Below are 23,034 nucleotides of genomic sequence, written 5' to 3'. Positions count from 1 at the left end.
TTAAAAATCTCATCTTCAACTGGAAAGGTTCGAAGAGAGAAAAAGAAATAGTATTCGGAACTGTTAAAAGGGGAAATTATAGGAGGCTTTAAATATTTATCAAGCCGTAGGCCAGTCCACCGGCGACGAGCTTGACAAAGAACAAGGGACTGCTAATGAATCCACTCAGCCGGGAATAATTCTTTGTTCCTCGTCCTCTCGTATAAAACCAATGAAATTTCAAGGAAAGAATGTAACGACGAACCTTCGAACTTTTCCATTTATCGATTTCTTTCAATACGTTTGCTTTTAATCAGCCTACACATTTCAATATATCCTGAAACTATTTTTCTAATAACAAATATTATACATTTGCTATAATAATTTTTTTGTATCTTTCGTAATCAGTTTTAGACCATAAAACGAAAGCCTTCCTGTTCCATGCTCTTTCGAAATCAGATCCTTTTTCTTCCTTCGGCTAAGGAACATAGTCGGGGATCCACTTCAACCCTCGAGTTATCGATTACAACGCGAGAGGGATGAAGAGGAAAAAAAGCGACGAACGAATTCGAGCGAGGCAACGAGGTTCGTACAAGGAGATTTCCAATTATCGAGAATAAGTCGACGGAACGCTTCGGAAGCGAAATCTCAATGGAGTCCCATTGATTCGTAGGAGAAAGAAGGGCGCTGAGAGGAGGGTGCATGGTGCAGAATTTTAATCTTGACGAGACATTCACAACACGGGATTAGAGAAGAGAAAGGCACGATCTTTCGCTAGGAAGCTAGATAATATCTGACTCGTATACTTATCTTCGATGAAAGGGAAGGGGGTTGTTCGTCGAGAATCGACTGTATTATTTATTATCTTGATTCGACTAGACTTCTAATGGTATTTCTCTATCAGTTTTCGTATAAAGTAACATGATTATACACGATTTATTGTTCTGTTTGTTGATCACTGGGAGAAAATTAATTGACTGGAAGATAATGTTGGAAGAAGCAGAATATTTTGTATGAAATAAGAAAATATGCTGATATGTGACGTCAGAGAAAATTAAGGTATTTGCAATTTTTCTCTGAGAAATCAAAATTGGTAATAAATAATAATTCTAGGTCATTCTATACTGACCCAATTTTTGTATAATTCTTAATTAAATTTAAGATCACTAATGGTGACTGACAATGAGTTGACGTTTCATGCTACGTTTCAGTTCATAGGTTCAGTGATTTTTTTCGCTGCAAAATGATCACTCACCCCTTTGCCAGATTGGAGTGCTCGCCGGATTGCTGTCCACCTCGCATTTCAAGCTGACAGACATCCCCTCGACGATCGGAATTCCAAAACCAGGTAAACGTGTTATCGCGAACGACGGAGTATCTGAAACAGGTATTAAGCAATTAGTGTCAGCATCGATATCGATAACCCTCGATCGCGAAATGTGTCGACAGACGTCCGAAACAAAGTAATGTACTTATATCAACTTAATACTTAGGTTTATTACAAATAAAACTGAACATTTTGTTTGTGGACAGGTTGAAGAAACAACGTGTAAAATTTGGTAGCAAATAACGTTCAACGAAAGTTGGAAAACGTGAAAATTATTCTGAATCGCAGAGGGATTTAGATCAGTACGTTTTATGCCATACAATATTTATATTTGTACACCAAACTACAATGTTATTATTGTTTATTAAAGTTCCGCACAGAGAAACTGGAGCGGCAGGTTTGCTCGATAAGACCCGAGCTTAGTGTCTTAACACAAATTGTATAGTAACAAGGTATCACGGAATTCGCGTTAGATAGCCTAGAACATAGGCTTAAGAAACGTAATTTCAAACGTGTTTCTCAATAAAAGTTCATTATACAATCTCTTTTAATAGCCTCTACTCTCGTTAAAAATAAGCCCATTAATTGTTCTCCACAGCATGAATACTTTAACAAAAGTCGGACAATTTTTCAATAATATTGGATTGTTCAGAAAGTTTGATATTACAAAAACTAGGGAAAGGTTTATCGAATCTACTAATTAAAAAATATTGAAAATAAAAAATGAAAAGAAGGAAAATATTCTTTTTCTTTTTTAATTAAATTTCTCCCAAACTGTTTACAAAATCCTAGTGTACGCGAGCAAGAAAATAAAATACGTGTTGAAGATTGTGATCCACAATGACTACTAAAACTGAAACTTTAATTAGACAAACAAAGATTATATCTCCAAGCATCCTTCCTTGGATTAAATTTTCCAATGCAATTTCTTCCCCTAGTTTATAGCTTAAGTACCCATCAGCGTTTCCTTGCTAAATCACGTCCAAAGCGTTTTCTCCTCCGCCACAAAACTTCTAATATGTAACCCCTATGATAAACCACCACCCTACGCTTCCCGGACTCGTTCATTTAACCCGAATCACCTCGACACCGAACAAACAACATCCACCCCACATATTCGCCGCTTTAACCCCTCGCGGTCTAGATTATTTTCATCGTTTTGTTCCATTCTATTCGTGCGAATTCAATCAACTGCGAACGGTGTGATACGAGAGCGTTCATTTTAACACTTCAGATTGTTAATTTACCTTGACGCGTGTAACACGAATAAACGAGGATATAGTTTCGATAAAATTTCTTAATAATTCAACCGAGAACTGCGAAACGTTAAATTCAATCCACGAAAAGAAAAAAAAAATAGACACAAGGAAGGAATTATCGATATAAAATCAAAATGGTGGTTCAGACTGCGACCGACATGAGCATCCAGGAGGAAACGAGCTGAACGTACCGTTGCCATGGACATCAAAACTATTAATCGGCAAAACGGAACTGCGTCCCTGACGAACGAGCCACCCCCTAACCGCCCCTTTGTCTCTGCTGCTCTAGCAGCGTTCCTTCCGCGTCATTAACGAACGACCTCGAACCGAGTGACAGAACTGGGCCGTATCTACACTATGGACGCGTATATATGCGTTTCTACACCCACGCGCAAAGATAACTATTCTTGCGTAAAATGAAAATCGTTTCTCAACCAGTGAAATCAATAAAAATCAATATTATTTTTAACGCATCGAAGACGAAAGATTAAAGTGCACCAAAATGGTCATCGATGTTTAGATGAAACATCTTATACACCCCATGGTCGTCCCTGATCCTTTCTGAACCAGACAGACTGGTAGTTTGCGGAGCCGCTTTAAAGTTCTCATTAAGCGATCGAGGTCTGTGGGACACTTCTGTGTCTCATTGTTTGCTTTGTTCGGTGTTTACGCCAGTCCGCCCAAGCTACACAGCGGCGGTGGCGTTACCGCTGGCGTCGACTAAGAACCACCGAACCTACAGAGAGGCGGAGAGACAAAGAAGAGAGAGAGAGACCGGTCACGAGGAGCGACGAGGAGAGCAGGTGAACGAAGGGGGTGAAAAGAGGATGGGGATGGCTTTCATTAAGCTTGCATTGTCCTAGCACCGCACTATTATAGCCGAGTGAATAACTTGGAGCCATCCGGTAGTCGAAGCGAGGAAAAGCCTCTCGCTCCTTTTTTTAACCCTCTCCTCCCTTCTAAACTCCATCCTCTACTTCTCTCAGCTGCTTTTCTCCCGTTTGGCTTCCTCCTATCCTCCATATTTCTTCGAATATCTCCTTTCACCGATTTATTTCGCGAACCTCGACACCCTTTCAAGTATTAACCTTAACTTTAAAATGTAACTTATGTTACCGCAGAAAACTTTGATTTTATAAAGCGTATTTTTCGAGATATCTTTTTCCTTTCAACTGTAATTAACATTTGGGATTCTAATTGTAACATTTATCCTCTAGAGGCAAATTCGCTTCTAAAACGGTTCCCTCCTGTTCTAACAACAAAACACCCTCTGCACATAAAGAGACGCGAGCACACACCGCGCGTGTGTGTGTTTATTCTCGTTTACCTAGTGTTCGATAAATCACACGTCCGGGACCTGTTCGATACGAAATACCTTCCCTACGCTCCAGCATCCTGTATAATTCTCTTCAAGCCGGTCATGAATTAACGCGAGACGAAAACGACGGCAGATTTTTGTTAGCTGGTTCACGGGAACAGGAAGAAGTGGAAGAGCATCTTCAAAGAAATTTTTCTGCCGTTCCTGCTGGAACGCTCGTAAACCTTATACGGGCCGTTAAGCAAACCTATACCCCATAGGGCGGAAAAAAGGGGTTTCACCGAGGGTACCGTAGTAACCTAACCTTGCTCCATAGTTGCGTAGCTACGTGAAAAAGAACCGAAGCACGCTTCGACCGTGACTTTACAGACGTCTGTAATTTGTACCGCCAGATAGATGTTGTCAACGATACTATGGTCAACGGGAATTCGTTTGGTCTGGAATTTTAGGTAATAAAGAAAAGTAGCATGGAAAATGAAACGGAGAGAAGAATGGTTTAAAATAAATCAAGCGGAAAGAAGTAGCAATATTTTCTTAGAATTTAATTTCATAATTTAAATGCATTTGCTTTGGCGAAAATTTAATAAGAAATCCTTTGAATTCTATTAGTCATATTTTCTTGATACAAGCTGCAGTACCGAGGATTTGAAATTTCAGAGGAAAATTATTTTCGATTTATAACACAATGGAACGGAGGACTAAAATGAAATTTCTCAACATATGTCAGGAACAATGTCCCATAATTAAACGTCGGGCGTAGAGCAAAAAGCAGCATGAAATGCATTCTCATCGTGGCCCACGGGGCAAGGGTTACGGCCACGGCACGCAATGCTTGCCTCGTAACCAAGTTTAAGTTCTAGTTTATTGGATCACCGGTGACCATGCAGGTAAGGTAAGCCTCTGAAATGCGTGCTACGTACAAAGCGTCCGCCGATTGTTACCGCTGACCAAAGCTCGAGGATCGTTACGCGAACGCTGCTCTTCTATTCTCCTCCCCCTTTTCCCAGCTGGATGGAAATTTATTTCCAACGACCCACTTTTGCCGGGAGTAACGCGCGGAAACGCGACGACTAGCGCGAATTAATAGAATACGCGCGTAGGTCAGCCTTTATCGCTGACAGTGTTTATTTTACGGGAGGACGCAGAGGGTAGTTTTATGGTGTTGTAAGGTGGTAATAGGTATTAAAAAATACCGACTTTGTTTAATACAATGGCGAGGAATCTACTATTATTTCGTGCAAGGGGAAGATATTAAACTGTGATTTCAAATGTTTAAGTACCATAAATAGTAATTTCATGGGAAACTATAAATAGAAGAAATCAAAGGGAATCATTGATTTCTCGAATATCTTCAAGTAACTTGGGGGCGGATAGGAAATTGTAATCGTAAGTTCATACAGTTTCTCGATCTTAACTTTGTAGTTACCCTCTAAGGTATTACCCGAGTAACTAAGGAAGCCTTGCTACCTGCCTAAGCATTCTCTTGTTTCTACCTAATTACCGAGCATCAAGCGAGCTTCATGAAGCTGCTATTAATCTTGCTCGAGCGCGTGGCAAGACCGAAATCCATGGGGTATAGCGGCGCGTTTTGATATTGTCGAGAACACAACGTCGTGTTTAATAACCAACCACTTTGTAAACAGTTTTTGATGAATGTATGTAGGACGCAGATTGCATATTTACATCATAAATGATATTGCATCATTTCCAAGCTTACACCTTCCAATTAGTAATAAAATATAAATTAACTGGAATCGTTAACGGTCTGACTAGTAGAATACAGTCAGTTGATGGTTGAAAGATTATTAGGTGGTCAGGCAAGTAGTACGAGTAAATAAATGATCAGACATAAGACGCAGCGCTTTTAAAACGAAACTACATGACGCAAAGCAACAACAGGAATGATAACAAGACATCAGAGAGTACCAGGAAAAGAAGCAATTAAAGAACAAAGAATCAACAGAGACTTAATGAAAAAAACAATGAAAATGAAACAAAAGGAAACATCAGAGCAATTGCAGCAAAGCAAATCGCGCTCTAATTAGAAGATAACCATCCCTGTCGCGAATGGTCGGGTCGCAACGAATGCTTCGCGTGATTCGCGGGATAATCAACGAACCTGTTTGTCACGATCCCGATGTATCTGGTTACCGTTGAAGTAGCTACTCAGAATAACGAGATAATTAACGGGGTCCAGAGAATGCGTGATTCTACCGACAGTTCCCTCGCCGAGGATGATACATCCACGTTGCATAATTCATAGGGATCAAGAAGAAAGAACAACGTTTGGTAAAAAAAAAGGCTCCAGCAGGATATAAGACTATCGAGAAACGATTAATCCTGGAAGAGGGATCGGTATCCCGGACGACTGAAACGCGATATTACCCCGGGGACCCCTAATTCAGCCTAATTGCTCGTTTATGCGAATCCTTGAAATATTTATGAAGCTTTATGAGAATTTTTCATCCCTTCGTTTTGAAGAGCGTACCCGGGGCGGCCGCGATTTTTGCCATGGCAATCGATCGTTTTCGATATCAAAAGCTCCTGGGTCCGGCTTCGACCGGAGGGGGGAATACGCGTTTCGCCGGACTCGTTTTAAAAACACCACCCTAGCCTTCTGGAACGGAAAGAAATTAAAGAGGAACCGTTTTGCGAGGTAGAAAACGCTTCCACGAGTTCGCCAGAATGGAAGCATAATACTAGCGTTGAAATTTATTCCAGCTTCCCTTTGAAGCTCGGTAAAGGATAAAGCCTCTCGGGTAGGTTAGCTCGTCGGACACTGGCAATAAGTGGAAAACGGAATGTGCAGAATATATGACGGATTAACGTAAAGGAGGAACGTTAAGGTGGGATAAGGAATGGAACTATTAAAGATCTACCGGCTTCCTCTGAGCACCATATCGAGGAAGTTACTGTAATTCATCGGAGGATAGTGTTGCAATATATTCGGTTAATGTCACACGTAATATCGTCCTGCGTGGAATCGATTTTTATTTTCTACTTGAAATATGTTGAACGGTATTAAAATCTGATGGATATATAGAGGATAAGTTTTTCGGAAGACTTTTTAAAACCGAATACCAATATATCCGAGTAATCTTTTTCTCAAGTAAATCGAAGTTAAATACGAATTAGAAAACCTTAACGTTCCTAGATAAACCTGTCGTTGCCAGAGAAAGCACCTGTTCCGTTCGTTGGAAAGTATTTCGACTTACGGATAATTAGTTCCGGACTTTTTCCTTGAAATAAATTGTGTTTAAACCAGAGACAGATGTAGCCGGAGTTTCTTCGTTAAATTTCATTGGATAGCTCCGAGCTATCTTTTCTATCAAATTAATCAATCCATTCAAAACTACTACGATATTTTATTAAAAAAAGTTCTATCCAATTACGAGGAGAATAAAGATAATCAAAAACGATTTACAAAGTCGATGGCCGCTTTTAGAGACGACAAAATCCTTTGAATTTCAGTTAATGGACAAACGGAATGATTTGGAAAAAAAAAGCCAAAGGGAGTCTATCGAGGTTTTGGAAACGAAACAAAACTGCCTGCAGCGAGCTTACGTTGTTTCAATTTTCAAATGGCTCTGAGGGAAGAAACGAACGAGTGGCAGGTGAAATAGGGAGGGAAGGGTTCAGAATCGTCAGCGCGTTGCTTTAACGAAGCGTCGTCCGCATCGAGGATGGACATTCATTTTTACTCGTACGCCAGCTTTTCTGGCGTTGAAAATTACGCGACTGACGGGTTCAGAGGTCGACGACGTTGAAGGTGAACGAATGGAAGGGCGGAAAAACGTCGCGATAGAAAAAGAATAGGCTAACGTGGATATAGAAACGTGAAAATATGACAAAACGAGTGGAAAAAATAATTATTAAGCTAAGGATGATTATGGGTCATCGTTTTACAAATAATAAAATAACAAAAGGAAAAGATAAGAGATACACTTGAGTGTTATCCACGTACGAATAAAGGGTAAAAGATTTCCCAACAATTTGAGTCGGACGTCGCCAACAGTGGCGGGTGTAAAGCTGTGCTCCGTGGCTTCCGGAACAAAAGCGCGAAACGTTATGGCGTCCAGACGCGATTGTGCTTCAGAGCCACGGCCTGTCTGGTTCCGCGCGAATGTTTTCACTTTGCCAGGCCGCATCGTGTAATCCTCGACTTACGACAAAGCAGTAAACTCCCTCGACCAAGCGTACTTACAAAGACTTGATTCGAGCATTCAAAAGTGACGCTAACGAGGTTGAATTTTTCATTTCGACACGTTCCATCGCTCTTATTCAATCCTTCTAAACGTTAAATAATTCTTAGAATTATATATTATTTTTTTTTACTGCAAGAAATGTTTAAATCTCAAGCCATATATTTTTCGAATATAACTTCCCTGTAATTTAATCGATTCTGAAAACCCTTGAAATTTGAAAACTGTCCAGCAAATCGAACGAACGGGAAACAAATTTCATTCTTCGTCCATGGAGCAAACATAGGATGGTACACGGTACACGGACGTTACACACCCAGTCAAACACGGAGCAGGGATTTTAACATTTTCACCAGTTCCCAACGACAAAAGCTCTCGCTCGTCAGCGATTCCACGCGCCGAGGTGCCATAGCGCGGAAATTTGAAATTCAGATTAATACGGGAACGCGGAATCGTTAACACTGCAAAGGTCTACCCGCCTCGGTGCATTACCATACACACGCTCCGCACACTTCCAAATACACACTGGCATACATATACAACGATTCCCTTCTATGTCTCGCGCGCATATGATTCCATCCTGATGTTTACCTGTGTCACGGCTCGTTGAAGAAGCTCGCTGAGAGAACACGTGGATCAGAACGAAGACAAGCTGACGCAAGCTCAAGAGATCGTTCAACCAGTGTTTTCGCAATAAATTCGTTGTCTCGAAACGTGGATCACGCTTCAAAGCGTTGTTCCCTTCGACTTTGTCAGTAAAATTCAGGATCAGAATAAAAAACAAATTGAAATTGTAGCTTTTAGACGAATAAATTTGACTCCTAGCGACGGCTATAAAAATCCTCTAAATAGAATGCAAAAATCTTTAGAGACGAGGGTAAAATAAAATTTGTAACAGAGAAAGATTTTTCAACTATCAGAAACGAGAAGAAAGCAGTTGGGTTCGTTCGATTTCCAAGCTGGACCCCGTTGGGAAGAAAAATCCTGTAATGTGAGATTGTTAGACAAAGAGGGTCGGAGAAGTTCTTTTTTCGATGATCACAGGAGCCCCGTCTTTTTCACGGCACTGCCTTGGAATACTAATACTAAACTTCGTCCGTTAGCGACGTCAAAGACTTTTTTACATAGAGCTCGGCTGGCACGTGAGAGAAATCAAAATTGCGACAGCCTGTATACGAAAAGAACGTGCCTCTCAGCCTATAGAATGGAAAATGATCCTACTGTCACTTCGAAATCATGATCGTACTTAAACTTATTAGATATATTGATCAAAATGTACCAACTTTTTATTAGGTATAAAATATTCATTTTATGATAGAATATATTTTATGTGAAAAAATTAAGTACTTTACAGAAGACTCATCGCGTATGATTGTTAAAATGTACCTTTGAAAGGGTGCGTTTTTGTGCAGCAACATAATGCACCCAGAAATGTTCCATATGCTTTATCTGAAAGCTCATCCCCCATTTTTTTTACATGTTTTCATGGAATCGCTTCGTTAAAGAATCCTCTGTGTTCGTTTCCTTTTTTTTCTATCTACCATTATTCCCTGTCCTGCTTTTTCCAGCGTCGTCGAAAGATATTAGTTATCGAATTCCGATAATAACGCGTCAAAGATGACGAAGCCGGTGTAAATAAGCCAGGAAATTGTTACTCGTCGCAGTGAAATTGAAAGTACGAGGGATAACAATGATTCTCATCGTGTATCCTCGTTTACTGACTTCTACCGACGTTTCCCCGAGATGCTTTTTACTATTATGAATACACAACCCATTTTCTGGGAACAGGAGCAGTAAATATGCAATGTTTGAAGTCAATTATTCAAATAAACAAAAATAAAAAATTACCTCAAAAATGATATTTAAAATAAAATTTGCCAAGTCCGTTTCCCAGAAACAAATAAAGAATTTAAGATGTATCAAAAGTATCTTTTCGTAGAAACGTTTCCCCGAATGTGTATGTCTGCTCAAAGTCGAAGACACTAACGGACGAGAAGAAACGTCCCGAAGGGAGGCTCAAGCAAAGATGAATACCGCAGGGATAGATGTTTATACAACCCAATTTTTCGCTCGATTGCTACCGTTACGCGATTCCGTCTCTTTGTTCCGTCTCTTCAGCGATATTTTCTTTAACCATGCGCTCGCCGTTAGTCGACTTTCACAGAGTTCGTGTGTGCAGCTTACGCCTTCGTTCCGTATTCTCTGTGTGTATCTCTGACGAAATTACATTTTGATTCAAAGTGTTCAAAAACAAGACCCTTCTGTTCACCAAGTAAAGTTTCAACGCGAATAAGTAAACAGAGGAGCTGTTTAATAATTCCCCGCTTTGGGAATTAATTCCCAAATTGCAGTAACCGCTCGCTAAATGACCGCGATGTAACATAAAACATCCCCTGCGTACAGGCACTAATATAATTAGATACTACGCTTGATAATTCCTCGTTTCTTCGAAAAATTCATCTCTAGAGCGCCAAAGACTCGAAGGAAAATATCGAACGTCTATTTGAAGAACCGAACACAGCCGAAAGGAAAGAGAAAAACGAGCAGCAACGCGTTGTTTCTACGAGGGTCGGTGAAAGAGGGAAGGTAAAAAAGAGGAAGAAGAGGGTCGTTGTTGATGGTGAAAAAAAGGCAGCGACGAGTGTGTAATTCCAGGAGAAAAGGTGCAGGAGAGAAAGGCTTGCGGCGTTGTTTGTTGCCTCATTGCCCACGGTTAACTGCCGGTAACAAAAACATTCTGCACACCGACTAACGTTACGTTCTATTACCGTGACTCGTGTCCCCATCCGGCTTCCTGGCTTAAACCTTTCTCACCGCGTTTTAACTCGCGCCTCTTGCCCATCGTTGATGAAAACGCTTGTGTTCTTAACAAGCACGTTACGAGAACATATTCTACCCTTATTTCCATGGAAAAATATTCTATAAAATTGTGTTCCATCAGTATATCAACGTTTTAACGTTTTACTATCGCCCCTGATCTATCTTATACTTTTAAGATAGTTATCCGGCCTAAATCGGAGTTCATTTACAGGTGAAATTTAAATTAATTCTGTTAATTTTATCAGGACACGCGGATCGTTCGAGCAGAGGGTATAAGAGAAAAAGTTGAAAAAGCAGGATTACTTTAGCATAGCAAACCCGTCTCTCTCTTCATCCATCGTCCCGATTCTGTTTCACTTCCTTATTCTCGCTTAGGATGTTCGATCTCGGCGGCCTCCATTGAAAATTCATTTCATCCGTCGGATCCCATGGCCAATCTTCCCTTCCATTTAATCCCGAGATGCCGACTGAGATATCCTCTTTGCTGATAGTCAAAGCGAGGATCACGAAGACGTTCCAAGTCGGAAGTTAACTTGTTCGGGAAAGGAGGATCCGAAGTGGCAGCTGACTGCATTACCCCGGTTAAGAGCGCCAGTATTCATCGCAGGAAACGTTTACGATTCCATGAAATAGATCTCGCGCCGGGATTCAAAAGGGGTCGCACGCGGCCCACCTCCCCGCATCGACTTTTTCTTTCCTTTCTACCGTTTTCGATCGTGTCAGCGATTTCTTACGATCCTATACGGACAACAAATAGAGACAAGTGGACTACGAACAGCTGCCAACAAGAAGAAACGCGCAAAACCGCGAACGGATCTAGCAAGAAGTTTTGTATTACTCGAATAAATGGATTTATAAAATATTATAGAAAATATTTATTATTATTCCCTATATAAAATCTAACCTTAGAAAACAGGATTTGAGCATTTAAATGTCCTACTTACGAGTACCAATTTCCGGCGAACGATCGTCTAGAAATCCAACCCCCGACTAAATACCTCCACCCCCTCCTCTTCATCTGTCCTCATCATTACTTGCAGTTTTCCATCAAGCAACAGCCAATCTCGTTGCAACGTCCGTCAACGATGTTCAGACAAAAGAAGCCGAAAATAAAAGGCTGGCCGAGGGGTTAAATGAAACGGGGGAAAGGGTAAGAGGCGAACGAAAGGATCGTTCCCTGTCTGACGATGTAACGGGTATTGGCCTCTTTTGGCGCGGAGACAACTCTCGCTAATCCCCCTTTTATCCAACGGAGTAACGTAACTTTGCGTTCCATTCGGGAATATCTTCGAAAGGGAGGGTAGGAAGAAATGTCGCGGCAAACGTCCAAGCCGTTTCTCGCTTTTTCCATCCCCCTTTCGAATAAGCGGGGGAGTCGAGACGAAAGGACGCGACTTTTAAGCGGGAAGAAATCTTGGCCAAGTCGAAAATCGAGTCCTGATTCTTTGCAAAGACTAACGGAGAAAGGGTAAAGCTTCTCTTCACGAAATATGTCTTTCATTTTTTTCAATCTCAAGTTTCGAAGAATAGGAATAATCCTTGTGTTCTTTCACGAAAATTGCCGACACTTTTGAACAGCACTGTAGGGAAGCGAGTTCGTTTTCGATCGAAGGTTCGACAGGGTGCGTAGTCGCGTAACTTTCGATATTTTTTTTACTCTCGAAGCAGAGGAGAGCAGAAAGGGAGGAATTTTCCCTGCAACTCCTAATCGAACCGTGAAACCACATTCGATATTTGCCGTGTCGAGTGGCAGCGGAATTTTTGTCCCCGCACACGAGTTCAGGAAGCTTTAAAATATAGGTCTCCGCCCGAGAATCTCTCGTCGACTCTTGTAACAAGAGTAACGAAGGGTACTAGAAAATAGGCTACGCGAACCACCCTCCTTTCAAATTTCAGAAAACAATCAGAACACGAGACTCTATCATTGTTAAGACAGATTTGGAATAAACTGAGAGAAAATAAGTGTACTTTGAAATAAAATATCATCCGAGAAACAATATAAAATTCAAAGCCAGATTGAAGCCCTAAATCATTCCTCGAGTCAGCAAAGACCCATCCCTCGAATCCGAGGATTAATCAAGCGCCTAACAGACATTTTCAAACATCCAACAACCATCAGCAGCAATTTCTCGATCGGGGAGAGCACAAATTCACCCTCGTCAATCGTTCGACGACGGAGTTAGAGGGTGGGGGGTTGTTACAAGCACAGTTCGCGGGAGAGTGGAGTCTGCCTAAATGGAACGACGGAAGACGTCTCCTTAGTTGGTCGCTCCTATAGAAACTCGCGTTTCTCGGCCGATCGCGATGCGAAGCTTGTAAATCAATTACAAGTGGCGCCGGTAGCCGAAATGGCACGTACCTCGAACCAAGTCAACTCGTCCCCCTTTAACTTCGACCCCCCTTTCGGAGACGGTGACGTGATCGGCAAACTCATGCGCACGTTCTTAGTTTACGATTGAGGAAACGTCGAAGTAGCGAGTGGAACGTCGCGAATAGAAGTCTTGTCGGTTGAAGGGATCGTTTGATAATAGAAAGCATACCGCAGCCCCGAGCTTCCGGTGTTCCTGATCGATGCTGCGCGCCTCCGTTAGCGGCTGGGCTCCTTCCGGTGGGTCACGTTTATGGGGACTCGTCACGCGGACGGATGAAAGCAGATCGTTAACGACAGTAACGAGGCTCGTTTCGTAATCCAGGAACGACCGTCTGTGGCTTCGCCAGTTCGTAACCGACATCCGTCCTTTCCCTCGGGACAATTAGTTAAATTACTGCCTACTGAAAATCATTGACGTCCTTGCGGCCGATTAGCCTCGTTAGATACTCCCTACCGGTTGCTTGAAACTCAACGACGACGACGCGACGAGGGGTTTGGGAGTGGCGGCGGAGGGGTGGATTCGATTTTAGAAGAGGGACGGTGACACGATGGCGAAGCTGATGTTGGATGGTGGTTGGTTAAGAGTTCGAGGTGGTGGGTTAGCTTTGTCTGTAGCACGATTCGAACGTGTCATGGGGGGGAGAGAAACTCGTTTGTAACGCGGGTGGTCACCAAAGAATTACACCGGATGGAGAAGGTAGCCCCGGCTTAAACGGTTGAATTGTTCGAATATCCTTTCTTCGTAGCTGGTGCTTTTCGCCTAACCTTCTCGTTATCGGTTCTTTGACTACATCGATTCGAGCCTTGCCCCACGCTTGTAACGTGTTCTTACAATGGTTCGTTATGGGACGGTGGTTTTCTTCGGACGATCCGCTCGGACAGCGGTTCGTTGCAATCGTTGAAGAAGGAAATCCTGTCAGAATTTTTTCCTCCCCTTTCGAGGCAAATGCTTCGAGAGATTGAACGAGAGAATTTTCAGAATCCTTTGTGGAAAGAAGTTCGAGGCTCGTTTCCGGGAACCGAAATCTTTTCATTCCGATGAAAAACCTTGATTTCTTTTAAACGCTTCTTCGAATGCAATCTATCGTTTGTTCTTTCTTTGAAATTCAAAGAGCGTAAGATTCTTTCGACTGTTTTAGTTGATTAAATCCAATTGAGAGAATGAAAAGTTATATAGTTAGTTGGGGTTTAATTAACAGAGAACAATTAAACGAACGCCGTGATTACGCGTGACGAAGAAAGTAGAATAGGACACGGCCTAGTCAGACAAGTAGAACGCTATTGTGCTTAGTCAGACGAGGTGAAAGGAAACGTATATGGTCAGCCAAGTGGAACGGACCAACGTGTAGTCAGACAAGTAGAATGCAGTGGACTTAATCAGCCAACAATGTAAAATACGATATAACCCATGATACTTAATTGCAAATGTTTTAAAATACTTGAATACAATTATTAAATCAATTTTATGCCAATAATCAAGCTTTTCAATTAAGAAGAAAAATTGAAAAGCCTCGTTATATGAAAACTTACAATTATCTAATACTCCAGGAAATATCTAAGAACGATGAAGCTATCAAACCAGAAATTCCTAGGAGGAATTTAATCGTTAAATCTAATCGTCTCGTATCATTAGACTTAGACGACCAAACTCGCGCCCGAAGCATTGGCAATCGAACGTATTAATACGTGTATAAACGCTTCGCGGATACAGATATCTCGATTACAAGGCAATCACTGTGGATGGTGTGCGTGTGAATGGTCGATGTGGTGGAACGAGAAAACACCTGTTATTCTCGCTCCATTATTCCCTAGCTCATTGTTAACCGGCGCCGGTTTGATCTCCAAGGAAAATGGCCTTTAATGCTCCGAGTTATAATCTAAATTCCGTATCTACCGGATCGCTTCATCTCCTTTCGAACGTCCGTTTCAACTTGCTCGTGTCCTACATTCCGTCGAAGAAACGATCCAGAGACCGGGAGGATTATTGTTGAGAAACTTCCCAACTCCCCGATGTCTCTGAATATAGAAAACAGTCACGACGTTTCGCTAATAATCTCAATTGATCGCGTTAATTGCGATTCCGAGAAATGTTCATGGAAAACTGTATCAATTCGAGCGTGCAAATACGTGAAATATCGTAAAAAGATTAAATACGAAACGGAGCGATTGTAAATACAGAAAAATATGGAAAAATATTAACACAATACAAAGACTAAACGTTTCACTGAAATATTTGCGTTGATGTTTAACGAAAGAATGAAATTATTTTCAAAACTAAAGCAATAATTCCTCGACATTTCGCAACCGAGATATCCAACGACAGAAACATTCCGAAGTTTTGGAATTGCAAAGTAACCGTCCCAGATGTTCCAGATGTTCAATATAAATCAACTGAATATTATTAGCGAAGTAAATTAGATTCGAAAGCCGTGAATTAAGTTGACTTTCTCTGTTTCAATTATAATCGCTTTTATTAGACACAGGTTTTTAAAACAATATACTATTGCAGCATTTTAAGATTTGATGTGCAAACATTAAATTTTGTTTCGTGAAAGAAGACCCTTTTTCAACTTGACGAATAAACAAAATATGGTACATACTGTATTAAAATTGTTGCCTGAATATTCTTTCATGTGTCAGCGTAATCCTGTATTATTAACGCGCACGAATTTCTCTTGCAAATCCTGCATCAAAGTACATTATTTGTTCATTTATACGTTTTTGTATACACGACTTGGGTGCTTGTTTTATTTCACACTCGTAATGCAGCTTACAAATTCAAATATGAAGAGATATGAATGATATTTTTAATACAGTTTAATTGTAATTTCAATTTTAATTATAATTTGTATACTGAAGGATCGTTAACCCATTTATTTCCATCGTTGCGTGAACAATAAAAATGCATGTATTCCATGGGAATATAAATAAAACTTTGTAAATTCTTCATTTCCGAGAAAGCAAAGGAATTCGAATAAGTATAAAAATAAGGGACGATAGTATAGCGTTCTTTCACTGCGAAAACGCATAATGTACCGTTTGATTACATAAATTTTCAAGACAGTTTAGCAATTTTCGAGAGTTTCCAAGTTTCGTTGGAAAGTTTCGCCTTCGAATTTCTAAGTCCTCGTTGAGAAACCCGCCGAAAGTACGAAGTTAAGTAAGAAATAAAGGCAAAGCACCCGGCAAGAACGTAGCAACATTTCACGGAATGAAGCCGAAGCGTTAATTAAAAGTGGCTGAAGATCATTAAACAGTTTTCCCCTTTCAGTCATCGAGTACTAAAGCGTTGTAATAAAGAGACTTACATACCTGTAGCTACTCTGTTATTATGGTAATTTTCAATAGAAGAATTCTAAATTTATTACGAAAACACGTGTAGGATTCTACCCTTCATCAAAATTCTATTACCTACTTTTAGAATGGCGATTATTTTAATTAAAAATTGTTATTCGTTAAATTTGAATGAACAACTACATCAGAAAGTAATTTGAATATACTTTGAACACCCTCGACGATTTTACGACGACCTTAACAATCGTTCAAGTTCACACTGGATCCTCAAGATTTGTCATTGTCACTTTCTCCCGAATCGTAACGGAACATCTTCGAATAGAAGGTTTCGGGGTAATGATGTTATTATCGCGTATAAGTGAGAGTCTCCGGTTCGAATGATAGCGTCGCGGGACGCGTCACTGTCACGCTTCGTCTCCTTAAGCTCTTCTCCCTTTGCAAAAGAGGGGTTACCACCCTCACCTTATCGGCTGTTCCTAGTTTCCTACCCCTCTCTCGCACGACCCATTCACGTCTCACTTAGGAGTGCTTTCAATCAATCATATTCAAATTGAAGGCGCGCGATGGTTCGCGAGTCGCGACGATCCTTGCGACGACGTTGACGCGAATCCTTCAGAAATACCAGTCCCTGCTCCTTCGTTTGGAAAATCTAGGCTTACGAATTCGAATCGAATGAAAGAATAATTTTTCTTCTTTCATTGCTGCTTGTCAAATAAAATTGATGAATACTCGATTAAATTAAAGATCCCTCGAAAGCATTATAGAAAACAAGAGGTAAGTTCCAGGCGAACTAATAATCAAGAGGGTCGCTAGTAAAAACGTTCTCGAATTTGCTTACGAGTAACGAGTCGCGGATTTGTTTTCAGCGCAAGAGAAGAGAACTTTTGCGATACTGTGGAGATGAAAAAAAAAAAAGAAAAAAGCACAAGGAAGTTTCTTACTGACTGTGAAACTAAATTGCTGGCAAAAGCTCCTGTTTGTAAGCCGAAGAAATGAATCTTGGATCTTCTGGCTCTTATAGAACGCGAAAAACAAAACTGAATACTGAGAAAAAATTTGTAATTCATAAATTGTACTTCAAAAATTAATAAATAAATTCTCAATTTATATCTTTTGTCATAAATTTTCTATCTTCTTTCTTTCCTCTTCCCTAGGGAATAAATAATTTGACCCTATTTATTAAACAATATTTACTGTTAAAAAATTTTCATCCGTAAAGTAGATTTGGTGTGAAAAATTTTCACAGCAAAATTGCTTAAATGATAAATTACGCGGAGGCCTTTAATAAACGTGACTAGCCACGTAATGCAAACATTTTCTGTTTGCACGCTATAAATGTTGGTGCAAATTCAAAACACAGAAAATTGGAAAGAATTGCTGGTGTGCGCGTTGTATCGTTGCTTTCAACTCCCCATGTTTTCTGATCTACATTTTAAAAGAAAATATACATATATACGCGAAACAGGGGCTGTTTTAATACTGAAAAAGTTACTATGGAGAGAATCGTGCATGTTCGTGTGGTCGTTTTAACACACCCCTCGACCGGATGGTTTTTATAAAAAGGTTGCATAAAAAGGTTTCACGGAAAAGGTGTTTTGACATAAACGTTAAGTGAACCGTTCTATCTACAAGATTTCACTTTTTCATAACAGGGTCTTTGACTTTGAAATAATTCGGTGGTCTGAAATAAATCTACCTTATTTAACGTAAAATCAACTTATGAATTTCACAGTAATTCATTTCGAAGCCAAAAGTTAAAAAATTGAAATGGAACTTTTAATTTATTTTAAAATGTCCTATATAAAAGTTATTGTTACGGTATTAAATTTTAATATATTAAAGCTGCAAAAATTTAATTTAAAAAAGACACACGGGGAATCTAACATGGGGCCTTTGAAATTGCATTCTCTATGACAAAAGGAAAAGAAAATTTGGATCATTCTTAATAATAAAATTAAGGTTACCACGATAAGTGAACGACCCGGTACATGCATACTGTTATGCGTTGGCGTTGAAAGCGGCTGAAAAGCCGTTTGAAAAAAAAAGCAAGAGGAAAAGAGGCCAGACGAAGAGAGGAATTCTGCAGGAAGGGTAGAGCGAAGAGAAAAAGCGTGTGCAGCGGGTTCAATTTCGTCCCTTTAGAAGAAGAGATATCGACGTCATTCATAGAGAGGCTTTTCGCGCCCTCTCACCGTAAGGGGAACGTAATTATAGGTATCCCTTTCATCCAACTCTGGAATAGATAGATTCAGCCGGCCAACTAATCCAGCTAATCCCTCTTCTAGGCTTTCAACAGGGCCCTTCACGCGGCTTCGATCCCATCAGACGATGCTTATCATTTCGCGGCTGGTTTTATTAAATGCGTCCTCGTGTCAGGTCTCGATGATCTCATCTTCAGAAACGTCTATCCGATGAGACGACTACCATCGTTACCTCTAAGATACTTTTTTCTTTTTATTTTTTATTCGACGAGTGCTTTCACTACCACTAATAAAAGAGGAACCTTAACTGTCTCATTTAGATTTTAATGAATTTTTGTAAGATGATGGTTTAGAGATTTCTAATGATATATGAGAAATATTAGATGTAGGTGAAAATTGTAAGATTCCCAAATTTTGAGGCTTCTAATTTCTAAGGTTCTCATATTCTAAGCTTCTAAAATTGTAAGATTCCTAAACTTCTAAAATCCTAAGGTTCTAATATAATTTTAAGCTTCTAATATTTTAAGCTGCTAAAACTCAAGCTTTCAAAATTGTAAGCTTCCAAAATTCTATGGTTACAAAAGTATAGTAGGATTTCAAATTAATATAATTCTTGAATTCTATAATCAGCTGTAGTAGTTTCACTAGTTCAACAACGGGTTGTTCACATTGTACAACAACATTCGCGTTTACGTATCGTTATCACATAGCAATGTTTGATGGAATAGCGTGTTACCTGAATCGATCATGTTGACAAAATGATGTAAATGCTCACAGATGAACGATAAACAAGCCAAATAACAGCAACCAACGTAATTATCAAACTGTACCGATGTGCAGGGAAATAATTTCACAGGCTCGAATACACACAACAGCTCTTACCTGCTCGAAGTCCAAAACTAAATAACCACGAAACACGGTCAGCGAAATCAACACCTGTTGATATTCAGCGTATTTAAGAAACGGCTGATATGTTTATGTTCACTCATGTTGTAACAGGAATGTATTGAATCTGTTTTAACGAAAGACCTTCGAGCAGATAATTTCTTGTCGATTCTGATAAAAGCAATTACAATTAATATTTTATTGAAATTTTTCTGTATGTTATCCATTAAATAAATTTGTAATAATCCAAAGATTCCATCGTTTCTTTTAAAAATGCAACATTTCATTTGCAATTTTCTTATTGCAGTTTCCATGCACGCCGCAGATTCTTTCTTCGCGAATTGAAATATTGTAATGCGGGGAACAATGAAAGGCCGAGCAGAAGATCGAGGAAACGCGCCAGAGTAATTACTTCGTCGTGAAAATGCGAGTACTAATTTCATGGCGGAGAAAAAAAAAATAGTAGACACGTTGGATAGAACGCGACGAACGAGACAGAGAGAAATGAAAACTGAGGGATCTTTTAGCAGGAATTAAACGCGTGCGCGTGTTTGAAACGGCACGAGTGCTCTCGTACACGATGAAGATGATATCTCGCTGTTTTGATGAGAAAGTCATTTCGCGCGCACTCATAGAACCGGAAATCACGACGAGCTTTGCGTATAGTAATTTTGCGTAGCCCGTTACGCAACCGTGCACGTTGCTCTTTCAGATCCTGTCGGAGTTTTATCGATGAAAATACTACGATAATATCGCGAAAGTTCAGTACCAAGCTTCGCCAAATAACAACTGTCTAAGTGCCATCGAAACATTTCCGAGCCATGAAAAATTAATGGGAACAGCTTTCAACCGACAATCAGATTTATTTCGTACACGATTGGAATTTATATCTTGATTGGGTAAATTCATTTCGAGGAAAATATTATGATAGAAAAACAACGGAATGTTTAAATTGTAAGGGAATCGTTTTTAACAACGAGTTAATTAACACTCTCATTAAACACGCCTAATAATTTCATTTGAAAAACTTAAGCAGAAAATATGGAAACATCCATTTTACTTAAGATCATTAATAACATAAATGCCCCGATACAAAAGGCTCAAAGTATACAAAGTTCGCCTTACATTTACCCGGGGAACAAAGAAGACAAAACGCGAAGGGAAACAGTTGACTCTTTCGTCCTTTTATCGATCTCTCTCTTCATTCCTTTAATAAGCGTTTAATACAACCGAGCCTTGAAATTTATTTCAGACGGGATTTATCCTGTGTTCCCGGTTGCGGTAACGCACAAAGGAATTCGTTGAAGTGGCAATTAGTATGCCGACATTTCGAGCGGCATAGATAACTAAGAATGTTATTATCTGCAAGCAAAAGGAATATCTCGATACCAATTTGCACAAAGCCCGCCAGGGGAGATGCTGGAATCGCGAGCACAATACTTCCATTCAGTCCTTTGAGAAATCACTCCTAAACGAGCTGGGAAACAAAAGGGGAGCAATAAAACCATGGTGTGTTTTTTTTTCTCCTTGCACCTGTCTCTTTGTTACGAATTGGACTCGTTTCGCCTTGACACGAAATTTCACTTAGACATGGATCTTCTATCGGTAAAAAAAAAGAAACTTTCCGTCTGGATTCGATCCCTAATATTTCTTTTAATTGAATCAATGGAACGAGAAAAAACAATACTCAATTTGTCTTTGGCTTCACGTTGGAAAAGATTCCTATCTTAATTACTCATAAGAAATTAATTAATTACTTCCTAATGATTTTATTTAATTTCATCTAATTTTCTCCTAACCCTTCACGAAAGTAATTAAAATTTTCTGTGATGCATCAAAGGGTGTCCTCTTATGAGAAAACTAATTTAATCACACCTAAATGAAACATACCCTAAAACAAAAGGGAAAAGGAAAAATCAAACGATGAAACGTTTTACAGTTTAAGAAAATCGAATCGCAGATGGATAGGGATAACAGAACCGGAAGTCGCGTGTGTATGTGTTACGCAGACAATGGACAAAGTGGGTCGCGTTACGTGTCTCTGAAGTGGCTCGTAAAGGCATCGAATGCCTTCTAAAACGTCCCCGGCATCCGTTCTGGCGGAAAATTTGCTCGCTCGGGTGTCGAGAGACGAGCGTTCGGAGAGTTTTCGTTTTCCTCGCAACATCCGGAACACAGGTACCATCCGAATATAAATTCGCGCGAAAAGGTGGAAAAAGGGCCGGTCTGCCCGTAGAATTTTCCCTATCGGAAGAAATCGCCCGGGAAACACCCGCATCTCCTTCCGGCATCTCGACAGTGTGCGAGAGTTGTTCGGCTAGAAAATATGCATCTTCCAGTGCTTCGACTCCGTTGCACGACGCCCGCATCATCTTTGACGCTGCGAGTATTCCCGTCGTCCGGAAAATTTCTCCCATGCTACGAATTTTTCCCCCAATTGCCCGGAAACAATTCCCACCCAGAGATATGCGACACGCGTCTACCAGATCAGACGTTAGCAAAGAAAAACGAGTCTCCTATCTTTATCTTTTTCTGTACTTGTTAAACAGTTTAAGATGATTTTTGGATCATTAAAACGTTAATCATCATAATTAAAATGGTCATTTATAATTAGACAGATTGGCTAATTTTTAAATTCAAGATTTTACGATATTTTAAATTTAATACTTTGCTTTTTAATTTTAGGTTCCAAAATAATGGAACAGAAATGGTTTAATGCTTTTAGATTCCTGAATTTTAGCAGACCAAGTAACGGAGGGATCGTGTCGAACAATCTCAATTAAGCAAAAAGTAGTTTACCAACCAAGAAACTTTCCACAAATTTCTGAAATCCTAATTAAATTTCGGACTTTCCCGGTTCGTAAACTAATAATGTCTTTTAAGTGCGCGACGCTTCTGTGTCCTCGAAAATAGCGAAGTATCCTGTCCGTACCATAAACTCAGTTTAACTTAATATCCTTAACGGTGAGTATAGTAACCGGAGGGGTAGTATAGAAGGAATATTTAGAATTAATGTTTCGACAGAAGTTAGTAAAAGAAAATGGTACAGAATATAGCAAATCAAGAAACTCCAGATACCTTCTTAGAAACTCCAAATACCATAGACAAATTTTAATTAAATTACAAGGAATTTTCTAAATTTTAAATTTTCTAAGTTTCTAAATTTCTAAATTTCTGAACTTCTAAAATCCTAAGTTTCTAAATTTCTAAATTTTCTAAATAGAACCGGCTCTACTTCTATTCCCTATTTCTATAATTCAATGAAAAATCGTTCCGTTATCCGTAAAAAAAGAAGAAGTTACACGCGTTCATTTTCATCAAAGATGAAGTTTCCAGGACTTCAGTATGCTCTCTGTTTCTCGTATTTGGAAACTTCTC

At 39.8% G+C, this 23,034-nt stretch overlaps 1 protein-coding gene across 8 annotated transcripts in view; it reads right to left on the bottom strand.

Moving 5' to 3' along the window:
* Positions 1-23,034, bottom strand: part of LOC114878112 (hemicentin-2) — a 220,619-nt gene that overhangs the window by 55,273 nt on the left and 142,312 nt on the right. For all 8 annotated transcript variants that reach the window (XM_029191527.2, XM_029191533.2, XM_029191532.2 and 5 more), the window contains exon 7: positions 1,235-1,357. In XM_029191527.2, coding sequence (XP_029047360.1) covers positions 1,235-1,357 — 123 coding nt within the window. The remainder of the gene's footprint in view (positions 1-1,234; positions 1,358-23,034) is intronic.

This window comes from Osmia bicornis, chromosome 13 (assembly GCF_907164935.1).
Source record: "Osmia bicornis bicornis chromosome 13, iOsmBic2.1, whole genome shotgun sequence".
In the NCBI taxonomy this organism is placed as follows: Eukaryota; Metazoa; Arthropoda; class Insecta; order Hymenoptera; family Megachilidae; genus Osmia; species Osmia bicornis.
This window is presented reverse-complemented; position numbering and strand designations above follow the sequence as displayed.